The 19,196-nt window shown below is 45.9% G+C and overlaps 1 protein-coding gene across 5 annotated transcripts in view; it reads left to right on the top strand.

Annotated features, from left to right (window-relative positions):
- Positions 1-19,196, top strand: part of dmxl1 (Dmx like 1) — a 228,418-nt gene that overhangs the window by 120,240 nt on the left and 88,982 nt on the right. For all 5 annotated transcript variants that reach the window (XM_085987007.1, XM_085986999.1, XM_085986990.1 and 2 more), the window contains exons 22-24: positions 35-200; positions 1,562-1,835; positions 14,013-15,085. In XM_085987007.1, coding sequence (XP_085843133.1) covers positions 35-200; positions 1,562-1,835; positions 14,013-15,085 — 1,513 coding nt within the window. The remainder of the gene's footprint in view (positions 1-34; positions 201-1,561; positions 1,836-14,012; positions 15,086-19,196) is intronic.

Here is a 19,196-nt window from a genome sequence, read left to right as displayed (position 1 = left end):
ATAAAATGTAGAATAACTTTTTTTTAATGTGCAGGTCTCTTCACGATAGAAAAATGACAGAGTTTTTTGGGAAAAATTTCAATGATGATAGGTGGAGAAAGGCTGCATTGAAGAATGCCTTTGCATTGTTAGGTAAACAACGATTTGAGCAGTCAGCAGCTTTCTTCCTTTTGGCTGGTTCCCTTAAGGATGCAGTTGAGGTAAAACAACCATAAATTACAGTAATTGCTACTTACAGAAAATAACATGCCTAAGTTATGAACGTGATCAAAAGTTTATTAATGTTTTTTCCTCCACCTCAATTTTCTCCCTTCTACTCCCAGGTGATAACTTGCTGAGGTACAGTTCCATGGGTGCTTGTACCTCACATAAGTGACCATTTTTCTTCTAAGAGTCTAGATGGTGAGTGTTGGCTGGCTCTTCAGCCATGGAGGACATTTTTGCCAAGCCTGATCCATTTCTCACCATACATACAAACTGCCCACCAGAGGTCACTGAATAGCAAACAAAAGTAGAAACCTTGGCTGATTTTATGCTTGACTTTAGAACTGGTAAAGTGAACTGTACACTGGATAATTATAATGTTAATCTTTCATATTTAGAAATGTGCAAATATTTTTTCCATGCGAATTTAAAAAGTACTGTCAAACTTTTTGAAGAATGGAGGATATTTTGTACTTAAGAAAAAAAGGACTTGCATTTATATCATGTCATTAGGGCTTGGATTACTTCTGAACTATAATTACGGTTATGTAAGCAATCATGATAGCCAATTTGAGCACAACAAAATTCCACAAACAGCAAATGTATAACCAGGTTAGTTTTTGTGCACTTATTTGCTTAGAATTAAGTTACTAATAATTTTTCTCAATTGAGTTTTTATATTCCTTAATTCCATAATTAAGGTATGAGGATTTTTGCTGTTGTCCATGTAAGGAGTCCCTTAGTCTAATTCCACAACATTTGCACTTAAAGCTCTTTTTTTATTCATAGTAACTTGTCTTCAGGTTAGTTTAATTGTTTCACAGTCATACATTTCAAAAATTGATTACACAAACATTTGCAGTTTTAATATCGTGGGCATACTAGTAAGTGACTACTCATTATTCAATTCCTATAAAAGTAATTCACCACCCCCCCCCCCCCCCCCCCCACCCCCACCCCATTTAGCTCTTAAAGCTTGTACATTTTCACACCACATTTCTGCAATGGAAATGCTAAGTTCTTAAATTATTAAAATGCAGTTTTATTTAGGGCTATACATACAACCCAATTTCAAGATTCATATGACCCATTTATAAGATATTGAACATGTGTCCAAAACCACCTGGCTGTTGTTGAAAATCACATTATAAAGTCCCGATAGTAAAGCTTGTATTCTATTATTATGTAAAAGTACAGTTTGAAAATCACTTACGAAATTGTTTGTATAATGCTTGTTGCAGAAACAGTACTTTCCATTCAGGATTATACAGTAATTAGAAGTTTTCACATGAACAAAAGACCTAAAAAAGACATCTGAATTTGCAACCAGATAATGTACCATTTTCTTTTTTTTAAGGTTTGTCTTGAAAGACTTCATGACGTTCAGTTAGCTCTTGTAATAGCACGATTATATGAATCAGAGTTTGAAGTGTCGTCCACCTACAAGTCTATACTTTTCAGAAGAATCCTGGGCTTTGATGCAAAGAGCAACGATTGTAACCTTTCTCTTAGACATTCTGATCCTGTGTTGCGGAGTATGGCATATTGGATATTGGAAGATTACACAAAGTCTCTGAATACACTGTTGGAGCAAGGAATGAGAGAAAATGATGATTCCAGTGGAGCAACAGGTAATGTTTTTGAGTGATGAGTGTTGTGATGTATTTTCCTTATTTTTGTACTATTTCGAGTAAAGTAGTACATAATACTTTCAACAAATGCATTTTGTGTGTCAGTTAACTCTCTTTCCAAATAAATAGCTTGTTGGGAACAGAATTTGAGATTATAGGGATTATTGTAGACTAATCGGGCATTTGTACTGCAACTGTTGCTCTGAGACTGCTGAAATATTGCAAATTTAGTGCTGCTTTGCAGTGACCATAAAATTATTATATAAAGACAGAATGGTTCTTGTGCTGCTGGGAACAGGTAAAGAGAGTGAGATATTGGGCTGGATTTTGTTGTGAAAATAGCGGTAAGGCTAACAATGCTCACCTTTATTTATGCACAAACATGACAGCAACTTCCAGCGAGCGTACATGCACAGTTAAACACAAAAATTCAAAGATTGCTGCCCAAGATGCATGCTCCTCCGTAAGCTTCACAAAAACAGCATCTCGCCATCTGGCTCCCCTTTCAAATGTATTGAACGGTGTGAAATTCCTCTACTGACATCATAGATGTTGTATCCGTGGGTTAATGGAGACACGGAATGCAGGAGTTGGTTTCACAGGTGTTTACTGAACAAAGTCTGGAGGTGAACTAACAGATACAAGACACTATACAGGCTTATATAGCCCAAGTGGCCATTACCGGCATTATAGTACACAGGGGCTCTTAAAGGCACATACACCACAATTCCTCCCCTTTGAGACAACCAGTACATAACATTTTAAGTAATCATTAATTAACATATTAAAAGAAAAATAATCTACACATTTGCTGCAGTTAATCAATTATAAGTCAGTCTCTCTGGAGGCTTCCTGACTCGGTCCGGATAACGCCTCGGTGGTGTAGTAGTTTTTGGTGGTGTAGTAGGTTCTTTATTTTCACTCTACCCAGATGCCCCTCGTGAAACTCCTTTAGCACTTTATCCTGGAGTTTGGGTGGAATCACCACTCTGGATCCACACATCAAGGTTCCTCGGCACACTGACAGCTGTTCTCCTCTTTGCGAGAATGCTGGCAACAGTGGTTCGCCATGTGCTGGCCATCCCTTCACCGTTAAATCGTAGACTCGTGAGAGAGTCGGGTCATTTCTCGTTTCTTTTTCAATGGCAGAATTTGTTACTGGTAGACATTCCACTATGGTTGAGTGGAACATCTCCACTGGGTCCACTGTAGGTGCCTCTTCTACCGTTGGCAACAGTAGGCACGATAAACCATCAGCATTCCCATGCTGTTTTGATCCTTTGTATTCTATGTCATATTGGTGTGCCCCTAGGAAAAGGGACCACCTCTGTAGCCTTTGCGCTGTCATAATGGGAACACCCTTTTTAGGGTTGAATATGGAGACGAGGGGTTGATGGTCAGTCAACAAGGTAAATTTTTGTCCGTGTAGGTAATGGTTGAATTTCTTCACTCCCCATACCAGGCTGAGTGCTTCCCTGTCAATCTGGGCATAATTACGCTCAGCTGAGTTCAATGAGCGTGACGCAAACGCTATCGGCCGCTCCGAGCCATCAGGGAATCTATGCGATAATACCGCTCCTACGCCGTAAGGGGATGCATCGCACGCCAGTCTGATTGGCAGTGATGGGTTGTAATGAGCCAAAACTTCCTTGGACGTGATCAAGCCTTTGCATTTATGGAAGGCACGTTTACAGTCTTCGCTCCATTTCCAATTTACTCCCGTTTGTAGCAGTTCGTCAAGAGGGTGCAGAACAGTTGACAAGTTCGGTAAAAATTTATGATAGTAATTTATCAATCCCAGGAACGACCTTAATTGTGAGACATTTTCAGGTGCTGGGGCTTTTATGACCGCTTCAATTTTTTCAGGTGACTTATGCAACCCTTCCTCGTTAATTATGTGGCCACAATATGATATTTGTTTCTGGAAAAATTCGCACTTGGGGCGATTTGCTCGTAGGCCCCGTTCTCTCAGCCTAGTGAGCACCTGCTCCAAATTGGTAAGGTGCTCGTTGTCATTTTCTCCTGTTACAAGGATGTCGTCTAGGTAGCATTGAGTCCCCGGAATCCCTTGCAGGACTTGCTCCATAGCTCTTTGCCAGATAGCTGGAGCTGATGCTACTCCGAAAACCAGTCGATTGTACTGGTACAGGCCTTTGTGTGTATTTATCGTGAGATACTTTTTAGAGGCCTCTTCAACCTCCATCTGTAGATATGCCTGTGCCAAGTCAATTTTGGTGAAACGTTACCCTCCGGATAGTGAGGCGAAAATATCTTCTATCCTCTGAAGAGGATACTGTACCGTGTGAAGGACCGGGTTTACAGTCACCTTGAAGTCCCCACAGATGTGAATTTTTCTCTGTTCTTCAGATTTATCATTATTCAACGTTTTCTTCATGACCGGGACGATGGGTGTTGCCCATTCGCTCCAATCTATCTTGGATAATCCGCCTGCCTTTTCCAAATTCTCCAGCTCTGCCTCGACTGCTGGACGAATTGCGTATGGCACCGGTCTTGCCTTAAACTTGGGAATTGCCGCATCTTCCACATATATTGAGGCGGTGACGCCTTTCAAGGTTCCTAGTTCCTGTTGAAACACTTCCTTGGCGTTGGCCAAGATGTCTTTTAATCGTTCAGGTATGACGTCATCATCATTTTTTTTTCTTACTGGTCACCGTCAGTGCCTGAATGGAGTGCCAGTCTAAACGTATCTTCCTGATCCATTCACGTCCCAACAGCGGTGGACCACCATCTTGCAGAACGTATAAATACAACTTCTGTATTTCCTTGCCGTTGTATACAACAGGCGCCTTTATTTTCCCTTTGGGGTATACTTTCTGCCCCGTATATGTTTTCAAGATAATGGATGTGTCTTTCAAAGGTATATGCGGAAATAGCCGCTCGTAATCCCGTCGACTTATGACGGTCAGAGCTGACCCTGTATCTAGCTCCATTTTAACTGGGGACCCCGCTATCGTGAGGGTAACCCAAATGGTCTGGTAATCTTCTTTGGCAATTACATTATGTAATTTGAGACAGCTTAGTCTCTTGTTTCCGGAGTTGCTATCGCTCTTCTGGTCTTCGGAGCTACTGTCCGTCATCATTTGTACCTTTCTGTACTTTTCCTTGATTTTTTTCCTGTCCGTGGATTTTTTGTTTCCAGCACGGTGGCATAGTGGTTAGCACTGTTGCCTCACAGCGCCAGGGACCCAGGTTCGAATCCGGCCTCGGGCGACTGTCTGTGTGGAGTTTGCACATTCTCCCCGTGTTTGCGTGGGTTTCCTCCGGGTGCTCCGGTTTCCTCCCACAGTCCAAAGATGTGCAGGTTAGGTTGATTGGCTATGATAAATTGACCCTTAGTGTTCGGGGGATTAAATACGTGGGGTTATGGGGATAGGGTGGGATATGTGTTGGTGTAGGGGTTACGGGGATCGGGTGGGATATGTGTCGGTGCAGGCTCGATGGGCCGAAATGGCCTCTATCTGCACTGTGGGGTTTCTGTGATCGGCATACACGTGCAATGTGTCCAATCTTTCCGCATGTCCTGCATGCTTTGTCCTTGAACCAGCAGTCCCTCTGGTCATGGGTGGATCTGCCGCAGCGATAACATCTCTCGAAACCCTGTGTCATTTCATGGGTGCCGAAGTCCTGTGGCTTTTGCTGTATCTCTGCAGCTCCTCTTGCGGCTGCTTCGTATGATACAGCCATACTGAAAGCCTTGTCCAGTGTCAAATCTTTCTCAGAAAGTAGTCTTTTCTGTGTTCCTTCACTTAGGAGACCGCAGACGAATTTGTCTCGAAGAGAATCTGCCAGTCCTGCCCCGAATTGGCAGTGCTTTGACAGCTTCCTTAATTCGGTGAGGTAATCAGCGTTACTTTCATTCTTGTACTGATTCCTCTTGAAGAATTTGAATCGTTCCACTATCAGCAGTGGTGTTGGGTTTAAGTGCTCCTGTAGGGTATCAACAATCTCCTTAAAATTCTTGTCCTTTGGTTTGGCTGGAGTGATTAAGTTTCGTAACAGCCCGTATGTCCTTGCGCCCATTAGATTTAGAAGTACTGATGCCTTTTTATCATCATCTATTTCATTTGCTGTGCAATATACCTCCACTCTTTCCACATATGTGGTCCAATCCTCTATCGCTATCGAAGGCATTAATATTGCCAGCCTTGGGCATCTTGGAAAAAAAATGGCGCCTCCCACGCTTTCCTTTCTTTCCTGCAGAAGAAAAAAAAGGCGCTTCCTGCGCTTTCCTGCCGCTGCTGATGACAACGCTGTTCTCCGCGGTTTTTATTTACATCGGTTTTTTTTTCCAATAGGTGGAGACTCGTTCCCGCCGGACTCTCTGGGACTTTTCCCTCCCTCTGCTTGGTCCGAACGCCGACCTGCTTTGCAGCGCCGGCCGTCTCCCAAGTGCTCCCCCCCTCTGTCTCTGTTTGCCTCCGCCTTTGCTGCTCGGCCCCGCTGTAGAGCCAGCCGATGGAGCGCCAGCCCGCCGCCCAGGAAGGATTATTGCAGTACCTGCCACCAGCTCGGCTAGCTGGTGAAACCACAGTTTTTTGGGGGTTTTTTCTATCTTGTTTTTCTTCGACTTTCGTCTGAGGAATCGATCTCCTTGAGGTGCTGCCAAATTGCAGGTAAGTCCGTTTCCAATTCGTCGCCACTGTTGTATCCGTGTGTTAATGGAGACACGGAATGCAGGAGTTGGTTTCACAGGTGTTTACTGAACAAAGTCTGGACGTCAACTAACAGATACAAGACACTATACAGGCTTATATAGCCCGAGTGGCCATTACCAGCATTACAGTACACAGGGGCTCTTAAAGGCACATACACCACAATTGATACGGACTAATTTCGCCATAAAGTTAAGTCAAGCCATTCCAGTCTAAGTACCTTTTTTAATGGCGTAGTAAGTCTTATTACTGCCAACTAACCTCTCTGGCCCTGAAAATTAACTTTTAAGAGTGGAGTCTCATTCCTTCAGATTTTAATTATTGTTGGAGATGTTTTTTTAATGAAATTTTAAAAAACGTTTTCTTTATCTTTTATCTCTCTCTCTCTCTCTCTCTCTCTCTCTCTCTCTCTCTCTCAATCCACTCTTTCTTTCCCTCTCTTTATTTCGCTTTCTGTAGCTTATTTGACATTGAATTCACTATTCTAAGTTACACTTTCTGGTTCAGACTCAGTACTGCTCATTAATGATTTTTCAATCTGATTGGTTTAGGAGATACACAGTTGCTTGCCCTGTTCACATAGGTCCCAGATGCCCTGTAGAGGGTATCGCACCGTTTGGATGTCCCGCTGACAGCAACTTGCCATGCAAAACCCCATGGAAAGTCTATGGGCCAATGCAAGTCTAACGAACGGCTGGCGCCGTGGGTTTGCCACTCACAGCAAGATCCAGCCCAATATCGACAATGAAGTAAAAGAATAAAAAGCCATTAGACCCAAACAAGCCTGTACCTTTTTTCAGAGATCTACCCTACCTACTTGCCTTTTCGTGATTGCCAAGTGTTTCTTGAACTCATTTTTGCTGTTACTTCCCTGATCAGATTAATTAGCACTTCCTGTCCTCTGGAACTGTTATCCATTTGTTTCCACCAAAAAAGCAGTGTCTGTTAATTCCAGAAGCATGCAAATGTCAACCATCTCAATTTCCTGTCCATTAATGGACCATAATCATAGGAAGGATATTATTGCCTTTTGAAAGCTTACTGAGGTAATCGGTGAAGATGAACAAATTTTCTGAAATTCAAAATTATCAAAAAAAATTAAAGGAGTGATGCGCTATCAATTACTCATAAAAGACTGAGAGTTAAGAGAGTAACTAAAGGCTTTTATTAACAAAAGAATGAAGGTCTGCCTCGAGTGGTCGACCGGTCCAGAAATACAAAGGGCTGGGGAGCAGTCACCTTTATACTAGGACTTGTGGGAGGAGTCAGCTGAGGCATGTACACAGTGGAATACAAACAGTGGTTTACCACATTCACCCCTTGTTTAAAATTGAGTCCGGCGGGGTGAAGTGTATTAAAAGTTAGTGTATTGGAGTCTCTCCGGAGGTCTTGTCTGCCGCTGTGATCGGCGTGGCGACGGCAGGGGTAGTGGAGCTTCCGGCGTCGAGTCCTGCGTGGGCTGTGGCACAGGCGTGTCGTCCTCGTAGATGTCGAGCGGGTCGCGGGGCCCAGGCCTGCCGTCTGCTGGGGCTGGATATCGGATCGTGGGGGGCGGTGGTAGTGAGTAGTGGGTTACTGCGGCCCCCGAGGGTGCAAGGTCTCTTATGGAGACTGTGTCCTCCCGCCCGTCCGGGTATGCAATGTAAGCATACTGGGGGTTGGCGTGGAGGAGGTCGACTTTCTCGACCAGGGGGTCCGTTTTATGGGTCCTCATGTGCCTTCTCAGTAGGACCGGCCCTGGGGACGTCAGCCATGGCGGTAGCGATGTCCCCGATGTGGACTTCCTTGGGAAGACAAACATTTCCTCATGAGGGGTGGCGTTAGTGGCAGTGCAGAGCAGTGACCGAATAGAGTGGAGCGCATCGGTGAGCACATCCTGCCAGCGGGAGGTTGGAAGGCCCCTAGACTTTAAGGCTAGCAGGGCGGCCTTCCAAACTGTCGCATTTTCTCTTTCCACCTGTCCGTTCCCCCGGGGGTTGTAACTGGTGGTCCTGCAATACCCCTAGTTAGCAAGTACTGACGGAGTTCGTCGCTCATAAACGATGAGCCCCGGTCGCTATGGATATAGCTGGGGAAACCGAACAGGGTGAAGAGGTCGTTCAGACATTTAATGACCGTGGCACTGGTCATGTCCGGGCAGGGGATGGCGAACGGGAAACGGGAGTACTCATCAATAATATTGAGGAAGTACACATTGCGGTCGGAGGAGTGGAGAGGCCCTTTAAAATCGACGCGAAGGGGCGAGTGGCTTTTATCAGGTGGGCCCTGTCTGGTCTATAAAAGTGCGGTTTGCACTCAGCGCAGACTTGGCAGTTCCTGGTCATGGTCCTGACCTCCTCAATAGAGTAAGGCAGGTTGCGGGCCTTGATGAAGTGGAAGAACCTGGTGACCCCCGGGTGGCAGAGGTCATTGTGGAGGGCCCGCAGTCTATCGATCTGCACGCTGGCGCAGGTGCCACGCGATAGCGCATCGGGGGGTTCATTGAGCTTCCCGGGCCGGTACAAGATCTCGTAATTGTAGGTGGAAAGTTCGATTCTCCACCTCAAGATCTTGTCATTTTTGATTTTGCCCCTCTGCTTGTTGTTAAACATGAAAGCAACTGAACGTTGGTCAGTGAGCAGGGTAAATCGTTTTCCGGCCAGGTAGTGCCTCCAATGACGCACAGCCTCCACAATCGCCTGGGCCTCCTTCTCAACAGCGGAGTGTCTGGTCTCCGGGCCTTGGAGGGTTCGTGAAAAGAAGGCCACGGGTCTCCCCGCCTGATTGAGGGTAGCGGCCAGGGCAAAGTCGGACGCGTCGCTTTCCACCTGGAAGGGGATGGATTCGTCCACTGCGTGCATGGTGGCTTTGGCAATGTCTTCCTTGATACGGTGGAAGGCTAAGCGGGCCTCTGCCATCAAGGGAAAAGAGGTGGACTTGATCAGCGGATGGGCCTTGTCCGCATAGTAGGGGACCCACTGGGCATAATAGGAGAAAAACCCTAGGCACCTCTTCAGGGCCTTGAGGCAGTGGGAGTTCCATAAGGGGACGCATCCGGTCGGGGTCGGGGCCGATGACTCCGTGTTCCACAACACAGCCAAGGATGGCGAGGCGGTTTGTGCGGAATATGCACTTCTCCTTGTTATATGTCAGGTTCAGGAGTTGGGCGGTGCGGAGGAATTTTTCGAGGTTTGCGTCATGGTCCTGCAAGTCACGGCCGCAGATGGTCACATTGTCCAGATATGGGAAAGTGGCCTGCAACGCATTTTGATCTACCATCCGGTCCATCTCCCTTTGGAAGACGGAGACCCCGTTGGTGACGCCAAAGGGAACCCTAAGGAAGTGGTAGAGGCGGCCGTTTGCCTCAAAGGCAGTATACTGGCGGTCCTCAGGACGGACAGGGAGCTGGTGGTACGCTGATTTCAGGTCAATGGTCGAGAAGACGCGGTACTGCGCGATCTGATTGACCATATCAGCTATGCGGGGGAGTGGGTAGGCGTCCAGCAGGGTATAGCGATTTATTGTCTGGCTGTAGTCGATGACCAGGCAGGCGCTGCTTCTCGCCGGTCTTAACGACCACAACCTGGGCTCGCCAGGGGCTGGTGCTGCCCTCAATAATCCCTTCCTTCAGGAGCCGCTCCACTTCGGTTTTAATGACAACCCTGTCCCCGGCACTGTATCGCCTGCTCTTTGTGGCGATGGGCTTACAGTCGGGGGTGAGGTTAGCAAACAGTGGGGGGGGGGGGGGTGACTCTGAGTGTGGAGAGGTTGCACCTGGTGCGCGGCGGGCAATTTGGGAGCTGCTGGCTGCGGACTGTGAGTGGGGGTAGGGGTCCACCGTACGCCATCGTAACACTTTTAAGGTGGCACTGAAAATCTAACCCCAGCAGGACGGCAGCGCAGAGGCCGGGCAGGACCAGAAGTTTAAAATGATCGTACACGGTCCCGTCTACTACGAGTGTCACTACGCAGTAGCCGCCGATGTCCGCCGACTGGGACTCGGAGGCCATAGAAATCCGCTGGTGCGCAGGCAGGACTGGGAGAGAGCAACGCCGCACCGTGTCGGGGTGGATGAAGCTCTCCGTGCTCCCAGAGTCAAAAAGGCAGATTGTATCGTGGCCATTTACCTTAATGTCCATTGTGGAACTGGCCAGCTGGTGCGGTCTCGCTTGGTCCAGTGTAACGGATGCCAGCGTAGGGGTCGGTGTGTCGCTGCGGGTATCAGATGAGGCGGTGTTGGGGGCCTGCTGCGTTCCGGCTGTCGTCCAAGATGGCGGCGTCCATGATCCCCATGTGGCTGGAGGCGTCCAAAATGGCTGCTGTACCGGTGGTTCGCACATGGCCGGGGAGGCCCAAGATGGCGGCCCGCATGACCCACACGCGGCGCTGCTGGGGTTCGGGGTGGCTTTGGCCCTGCAGACGTTAGCGTAGTGTCCCTTCTTCCCGCAGCCCGAGCAGATCGCGTTTTTCGCCGGGCAGCGCGCTCTGGGGTGTTTTGCCTGGCCACAGGGACCCGGGTTCGAATCCGGCCTCGGGCGACTGTCTGTGTGGAGTTTGCACATTCTCCCCGTGTTTGCGTGGGTTTTCTCCGGGTGCTCCGGTTTCCTCCCACAGTCCAAAGATGTGCAGGTTAGGTTGATTGGCTATGATAAATTGACCCTTAGTGTTAGGGGGATTAAATACGTGGGGTTACGGGGATAGGGTGGGATATGTGTTGGTGTAGGGGTTACGGGGATCGGGTGGGATATGTGTCGGTGCCGGCTCGATGGGCCGAAATGGCCTCTATCTGCACTGTGGGGTTTCTGAGTTCTGTGAGAAGTAGCATTTCTGGCCTTGGGGCACTGCTGTCTGGCCTTGGGACACTGCTGCGGTAGTTGGGCCGTTGCTGGGGTGGCACGGCGCTATGAGGCGGTCCTACCGTGTCCCAGGCTGTCATTCCCCGCGGCGTCCACGGTGCAGAGGAGTAGGCATCCATGCCCCGGTAGGCTGCATCCAATGATAGTGCGAGTTCAGAGGCCTTGTTGAGGTCGAGGTCACTCTGCTCCAACAGTCGCTGTCTGGTGTAATTGGATCTGTGGCCTGCTACAAAAGCGTCCCGGATAAGTTCCTCTGTGTACACGGCAGCCTTTACATCCTTACAACCACAGGCCCGGCCAAGCACAGACAGTGCCTGAAGGTATTCCACGGTCGATTCCCCAGGTTGTTGTTTACGACTCCCCAGAAGGTGCCTGGCGTACACTTCGTTCACTGGACGCGTGTACTGGTCCTTGAGGAGCTTGATAGCGTCCGCGTACGAGGTCGCGTCTTGGATGACCGAGTACACTCGGTGGTTCACTTTGGAGGTCAGGACATCCAGTTTGTCCTCGTCCGATTTGATTGCTGCGGAGGCGGTCAGGAATTTTTCGAAACACTTAAGCCAGTGAGTAAACTTGGTGGATGAGTCCGCCTCCCGATGATCTAAGTCCAGGCATGCTGGTGTGAGGATCTTCTCCATTATAAAAATTTTGTTAATAAAATTGATGCGCTATCAATTACTCATAAAAGACTGAGAGTTAAGAGAGTAACTAAAGGCTTTTATTAACAAAAGAATGAAGGTCTGCCTCGAGTGGTTGACCGGTCCAGAAATACAAAGGGCTGGGGAGCAGTCACCTTTATACTAGGACTTTTGGGAGGAGTCAGCCGAGGCATGTCCAGGCATGTACACAGTGGAATACAAACAGTGGTTTACCACAAGGAGCTGGGCTTGCCTTTTTTTATGGCCTAGAAGATTTCAAAGTGATATATGATTTTGTAACTATTTGCATGCCGTCGCTGACATTTCAGTTCTAATTGTATTAAGGCCACTGAAACCTATATGTGCCCCTATTTCTATCTTATGTACAATGCCTGAATCATTATTGTAGATTGGATCCAGAACAGCTGACACAACTAACATATTATCCTAACACTGACTATCAAGAGATTTAAAAAGTGTAGTTAGGGTCAAGATTGGATAGGTTGTACATGGTCCATGAAAAGAACATCTTGCTGCTTACTATAGAACCATAGTGGTTTATAGCAGAGAAGGCCATTTGGCCCATCATGTCTTTGCTAGAGCAATTGAACACTAATCCCACTGCCCTGGTCTCCTCTTCTAGCCCTGTACCTTGCTCTGCTTAACATATTTATCATTTTCTTTTTAAAGCTGCAATGTTCTCTGCCTCATCGACTCTTGATGGCAAAGCATTCCAAAGAAAGAAAAAAGACTTGCATTTATATAGCAACTTTCATGACCACCAGACATCCCAAAGCGCTTTACAGCTAATTAAGTACTTTTTTTGAAGTGTAGTCACTGTTGTAATGTAGGAAGCACGCAGCAAGCTCCCACAAACAGCAACATGATGACCAGATAATCTGTTTTAGTGATTTTGATTGAGGGATAAATATTGGCCAGGACACCGGGGCTAACTCCCCTACTCTTCGAGATAGTGCCACGGGATCTTTTACGTTCACCTGAGAGGTGTGGACGGGGCCTCAGTATATGTCTCATCCGAAAGACAGCATCTCCGACAGTGCAGCACTCCCTCAGAACTACACTGGAGTGTCGGTCTAGATTTTTGTGCTCAAGTCTCTGGAGTGGGACTTGAACCCACAACCTTGTGACTCAAAGGCAAGAGTGTTACCAACTGTGCCACTGGCTGACACGCATTCTATGCTCCAATAACTCTTACGCAAAGGCAGTGCAGCCAGTGTTGGAGCAGTGAATGATTGACCACAACTTCAGGATTTTTGCATTAGGATGCGCATGCGCTACATCTTGAAGATGCGGTCAGTTCCAAAGGGGTAATAACCGCGAACGCTGTTCACTCGGTGTGATTATCCACCACAACTTCCGGGCCATTACCTTATACTTATCCCCATCAAGTTGTATATGTCTGCCATTCTGCTACCTGTCTGTTTCTGAAGTCTTACAGCCCTACTCATCATTTGTCAAATCTCCTACTTTTGTGTTCCCTGTACCCAAGCCCAAGTTAGAGAGAGAACAAAGATGAACCTAGCACTGACCCTTGGATACACCACTTCCAACTCCTCTTTGAGCAACACCCATTTACTGTATATTTGTGTCCTGTCTGTCAAACAACTCTATGTATATATGTGTAAAAAAAAAAATTGGAGATTAACAAACTATAGTTCAGAATTTCTCCCCGTGAGCAGCATTTGTGCTGGAAGTTGTTTGTATGTCATACTCCCATCTAAAATCCCTAAAGAAAGTTTGTGAAGGTGTAAAATATTCAACAAAAATGGTATATTAAAGATTTTGTACCTGATTCTTGATCAAATCAACATATATGAGAAGTGCTTTATAAAATGGGTAGGCTTGATGTCTAAAAGCTCATTTATGTTTGAAAGTCAATGGTTATTGAATATGTTAGCATGAATTAAAATTTAGAACTAGTTCTTGTTGTTTAAAGTATTAAACTGTATTCATGATGAAATAATTTAATGCATGAGAATATATCAAAATCTCCTTGTAATCTCTCTCCAGAATGCAGCAAGACTGCTTCGTGCAACCCTGGGGTATTTAATTTCTACAACTATTTACGAACTCATCCTCTTTTGTTGCGACGATACTTTGCTTCTTCAGAGAAGACGATGTCACAGATGGGTTTAACTGTGGAAAGTGGCCTGGCAGATAAGATCAGCTTAGCTGAAAGAAGGTTGTTCTTTACAACTGCAAATGCACACTTCAAAGCTGGCTGTCCAATGCTGGCCCTTGAAGTCTTGTCTAAAATGCCAGCAGTCACCATGAAGTCAAAGACTTTGCAAAATAAAGGAAGTTCTTATTTGACTGTTGTTTCCCCAATAGAAGAATCTCTGCACACAGTTTTGGATTTTGCTCGCTCCTCACCAACAGTAAATGGTTTGGGATCTAAAGCCTCTTCTGATTGGCTGTCGAATGGACAATCCAGTTCATCTCTTAGTTTTGATTGGAGCCAATCCTCTCTAACTATTGAGGAACAACCATTAGAATTAAAATGGGATAGTGATAAGGAAGATGAACAGGAGGAGACTGGCCTTTCAATGAAGGAGTTAAATCCACCTTGTCCCAGTGCCGAGAAGGTAGAAGTAAAAAGTTACTGTAATACAAATTTCTCCAGCTCAGCTGATGATCTTTTAAGTCCATCAGAAGATGTCATAGCAGCGCAGCTAAAATTTGGAGCTTGCTTGAAGATACTTACAACGGAGCTGCGTACATTATCTACTGGATATGAGATTGATGGTGGCAAACTCCGCTACCAGTTATACAACTGGCTTGAGAGAGAAATTATGGCCCTACAGAAAACATGTAATTACAATGTTGATCTGGAAGATATGAAAGATAGTTTTGAAGGTACCTGGGATGAAGTACCTAACAGTGAAGAGTCAGAAAATGGAACCATTGACCAACAAAAGGCATTACACCAGCAAGAGTATTTGCAGAGGAGGAGACTGTGGCTTAGGCAAAACCAACCACTTCTAAGGATGTTTCTTAGCTATTGTAGTCTTCATGGGTCTCATGGTGGAGGCCTGGCATCAGTCAGGATGGAGTTGATTCTTCTCTTACAGGAATCGCAGCAGGTATTTTTTTATATATATATATATATGTTCTCGTGCCTCTGTACAATGACTTTTTTAAAAATTGAAACTAGGACTTGACTAATTTTCCATTGTTGGCACCTGCATGGATGCTGTGCCAAGACTAGGAAGATGGAGAATTGTAGGCACATTCTACTACTCCATGGCACAACATATTTGATCATCTGTGCATTTGGTTCCTGAGTAGGTGTTAAATTCTCAAATCTCTCGATCATTTTCTTGGATCTTATTACACTCCATATTTTCAACCATTGCATAAAATTCCAATGTCAACATTTGAAAGAATGTAAAACTGGTCATGAATTGTATAAAATTGGAGTGTACCAGTTGGTTCACAACAGTTCTGTAATAATGAGTACATTTCAGATGGTCAATTTTATTGCCAGATACTGTGCTATCAATTTTGTTCGGAACTGGAATTTTCCAATGACCTATGTTGAATGTTGTTCGCATTCAAACTGCATTATTAAGAATTATTGCCATTTTGCCAAAGTCTAAATAATTCTAAAGCCATGCATTAGCTTGAAATTTGAGGACATTTTTAACTTAAATCTATTTTTTGGCAATATGTATTAACTTAAGAATTATTGAAGTCCAGTTTTTATTGGCAAATGAAAAACCTGTTTTTTTTCAGATTTTACTTTGTGTTAAAGGGAGAAAATCTGGGCGGGGGGAAATTGCACTCCAAAAAACCCCCCGGTATATTCAGATTTAAAAAAAGAAATTGACAATCCCCCAATTCAAGGAAATAAATAAGTTTTAGTTTAAAAGTACAGTCAAGCATAATGACAACCCATAATTATTTACAGTTCATGGATATTGCTTTTTTGACTCCGCCCCTAGAAAGTTTTTTTTGTCTAATGTAAAATTTATGAACCTATGTTTATTATGGCTCCAACCATTTACCTGTCATTATGACAGTGGTGTGATAAAAATTATTAGAGATTATGCATGGAGGAACAGTTGCAATATTTCTTCTTTATATTCGTTCACGGGAAGTAGGCGTCGCTGGCAAGGCCAGCATTTATTGCCCATCCCGATTTGTCCTTGAGAAGGTGGTGGTGAGTTGCCTTCTTGAACCGCTGCAGTCCATGTGGTGAAGGTACTCCCACAGTGCTGTTAGGGAGGGAGTTCCAGGATTTTGACCCAACGATGACACAGCAAATAATGTCTTGGTATGTGACATAAGTCAGCCTTTGATTGATGACCTCAGTCTTCAATGGACTGTTGATTTGGTAACTGTGTCAGTGTACTGCTATCCTTGCTTCACACCTAACTAGCAATGAAAGACTGATGTTTTCCTGAATATAAAGAAATCCAATAAAGCCCGAAAATGGGCAGTGCCACCACAGGACGAGGTTTGCTCATGCCCATAAAAAGATCGCCGATAGCACCATTATTTTGGTGCGGCCTGCTGTTTTGAATGATTGCAGTGCACAGCCTAGCATGGAATGTGCTGCTTCAGGCTGTGCGCTTAGCAGGAGGCACAATGTGGACTGGCCGTAGTGTCCCTGGAGCGAGGCAGCCTTTTCTTAAAACTAGCCTGTCATTTTAGAAAGCAGTCTCGAGCCCTTCAAGGGGGAACTGCCTTCTAAAATTAAAAAAAAAAAAAATTAAAATAGTGAGTCTTTAGCTCTGAGCTCAACTGCCTTTTGGGGAAAAAAGAAACACATTAAAAATAATTCCAAAATGGCAGTCATCAGCTTTTAAAGCTGAACTACCTTCTCTATGTAAAAAAAAAAAAAAAAAATGGTAGAAGTGCTTCATCAGTAACACAAATGGCTCAACAGGTCATGGAAAGGGCACCTAGGGTCTTGCATGCAGCACTCCAGATTTGTGCAGGGAGTCAACACTGAAAGAGAGGTCCTCTACCCGCTCGGGGCCAGGATGCCCTTCAGAAACAAGGATGTGGGACCAGATTGCCAAGGCTGTCACTGCCAGCAGTGTCGTCCCCAGGACCTGGCTCCCGTGCCCAAAGAAGTTTCATGACCTCTTATGCGTTGTCGAGGTCAGAGAATGCATCTTCAAAAGTCGTCTACCAACTGCACCACTAGCCTCATACACGGCTCAGTGCACAACACTGCCCGCCCCCCCCCCCCCCCCCCCCCTTGCTCCGGGCCCCAATCACTCACCTACCAACAATCTCTACCAAACACGAGGCACACCGTACATTCCTAGCTTCGCCTCACCCCCTTGGAGGAGATGGTGCTGGCCATTCTTGGCAGGGGCATGGCTGAACCCTTGGCCAGCAGCGGGACTGAAAGAATGTAAGATGCTGGTATCCTCATATGTTATCCTCCTTCTCACATCCCACTTACCCCTCATCCCACAATCTCTTCTGATGTACAAGTTGTGCATGGTGTAAGCATCCAGCTCTTGCTTTGCTGCCCTCCCCTCATCACAACTCTACCCTTGTGCCTGCCTCATTTCACACACCCAAGAAATGCAGCCTGCCCAGCCAGTGGTTGACCAAGAAGAGGGAGAGGAGAGTGAAGAAGAAGAAGCACCGTCTCTTGACTTCACACTACCAGCTCCTCAAGGCAATCTGCATATCCCCCACTGAAAGTCAGCAGCCTTCCACAAGCTATGCTGTAGCCACTGGGGTAGCACTGCGTGATGGCAAAGGCACACACAAGACGGTCACTAAGAGAATGCATAAGGGTGATCAGTTGATTTCTTGATGTCGTATTGGGTACATATATGAATAAAGTTGGAAAGTTTGCTTTGTTGGTGCCATTTATTTCTGCATTGGAGCCAAAAGGACGCTGTGACGGTCAGTAACAGGGAAGGTAAGGTGTGGGACAAATGTTGAAGGGGGAATTGGGATTGCGGTCACTGGTACTGCAGGCAGATGATTCGATCTCTGATATCCCGGCCAGAAAGGCGCTGTCTGGATTGCTTCCTCCTCTGCTTCCTTCTCTCTTCCTCATCTCTCTCTGAGCAGCTTGTCTCCTTTGCTGCCTATGCTTCATCTCCATGTGCCTCCAGGACTGTGAGCAAGTGGTCGTCTCGGAGGCAAAAAACTGCAGATGCTGGAAATCTGAAATAAAAGCAGAAAATGCTCAGCAGATCAGGCAGCATCTCAACCTGAAACGTTAACTCTGTTTCTCTCTCTGCCTGACCAGCTGAGTATTTCCAGGATTTTCTGTCTTCTCGGAGGCCTTCCTTTACCATCCAAAGTCTTGCAAGCGTCCAGCAGCATTCCCTGCACAAATTAACAACTTTTTAAATGTATTGTACCAAGCCACTACTTTAATAAAATATAAAAAGGCCAAAAGCTGAAATCCAAACTTACCTGAAAGATGTCTGTGTCCCTTTAAGAAGCGCTAACAACATCTCTGCAGGGCTGCTACACACACGATCTTCGTGTGTAGTTTGGACAGGGTGTTATGGCTTGCGTCAACGTCGAAAATAGCAGTCATGGCGTCAAATCAGGCATTGCACGCCAGTTGACGTCGCAATCTGCTCTTTTGAATTTGAGAGGCCGGCGCTGGTGGCCTCGGTGTCCCGCGCCGGCAGCGAGGCGGCTGCCATTTTTTTTGAAGAAATACGGCGCAAACACGCGGTGGTAAGGTAGTCAATTTCTAGGCCTATATTTCTATTAGCAGTACCTAAAGATGATCCAAGTCCCCAAATACAGGAAACTTCGCGATATCCGGCACCGACGGGACCGAGCTGGTGCCGTTGGATCAAAACTTCCGGATAGACCAGCACTAATGTTGAAGGATACGGAGGTTTTCATCTCCGTATCTGACAACAAACACTGTTGCTTAGCAACAGCTTGTAAACACTCGGCCCGTACCTTGGAAGCGTCTCTGAAGCTGTTGCTAAGCTACAGAGATGCTTTCCACAGCCTGATTGTTTTTTAAAACAAAATGCTAGGGGAAGAAAAAAACCTAACAAAACGGCTGCTGATTTCTGCCGTTAGATCGAGGTTTCCGGACATACAACCTCCGGATAAACCAAAGTTTCCTGTAAATCCAAATTATGTAGCCTTAGTTTTTATCACTGCTGAAAAGTAGGTCCAAAGATGCATATGCATCACAGTGCATTTAGTGTTGGAGTCACAGATGCATTGTGCACATGTCTCCAG

This window comes from Somniosus microcephalus, chromosome 1 (genome assembly GCF_052327205.1).
Source record: "Somniosus microcephalus isolate GS21.2 chromosome 1, FLI_Smic_1.0, whole genome shotgun sequence".
NCBI lineage: Eukaryota > Metazoa > Chordata > Chondrichthyes > Squaliformes > Somniosidae > Somniosus > Somniosus microcephalus.
Note: the sequence above shows the minus strand (reverse complement) of the source record. Positions and strands in the feature narration are given on the sequence as shown.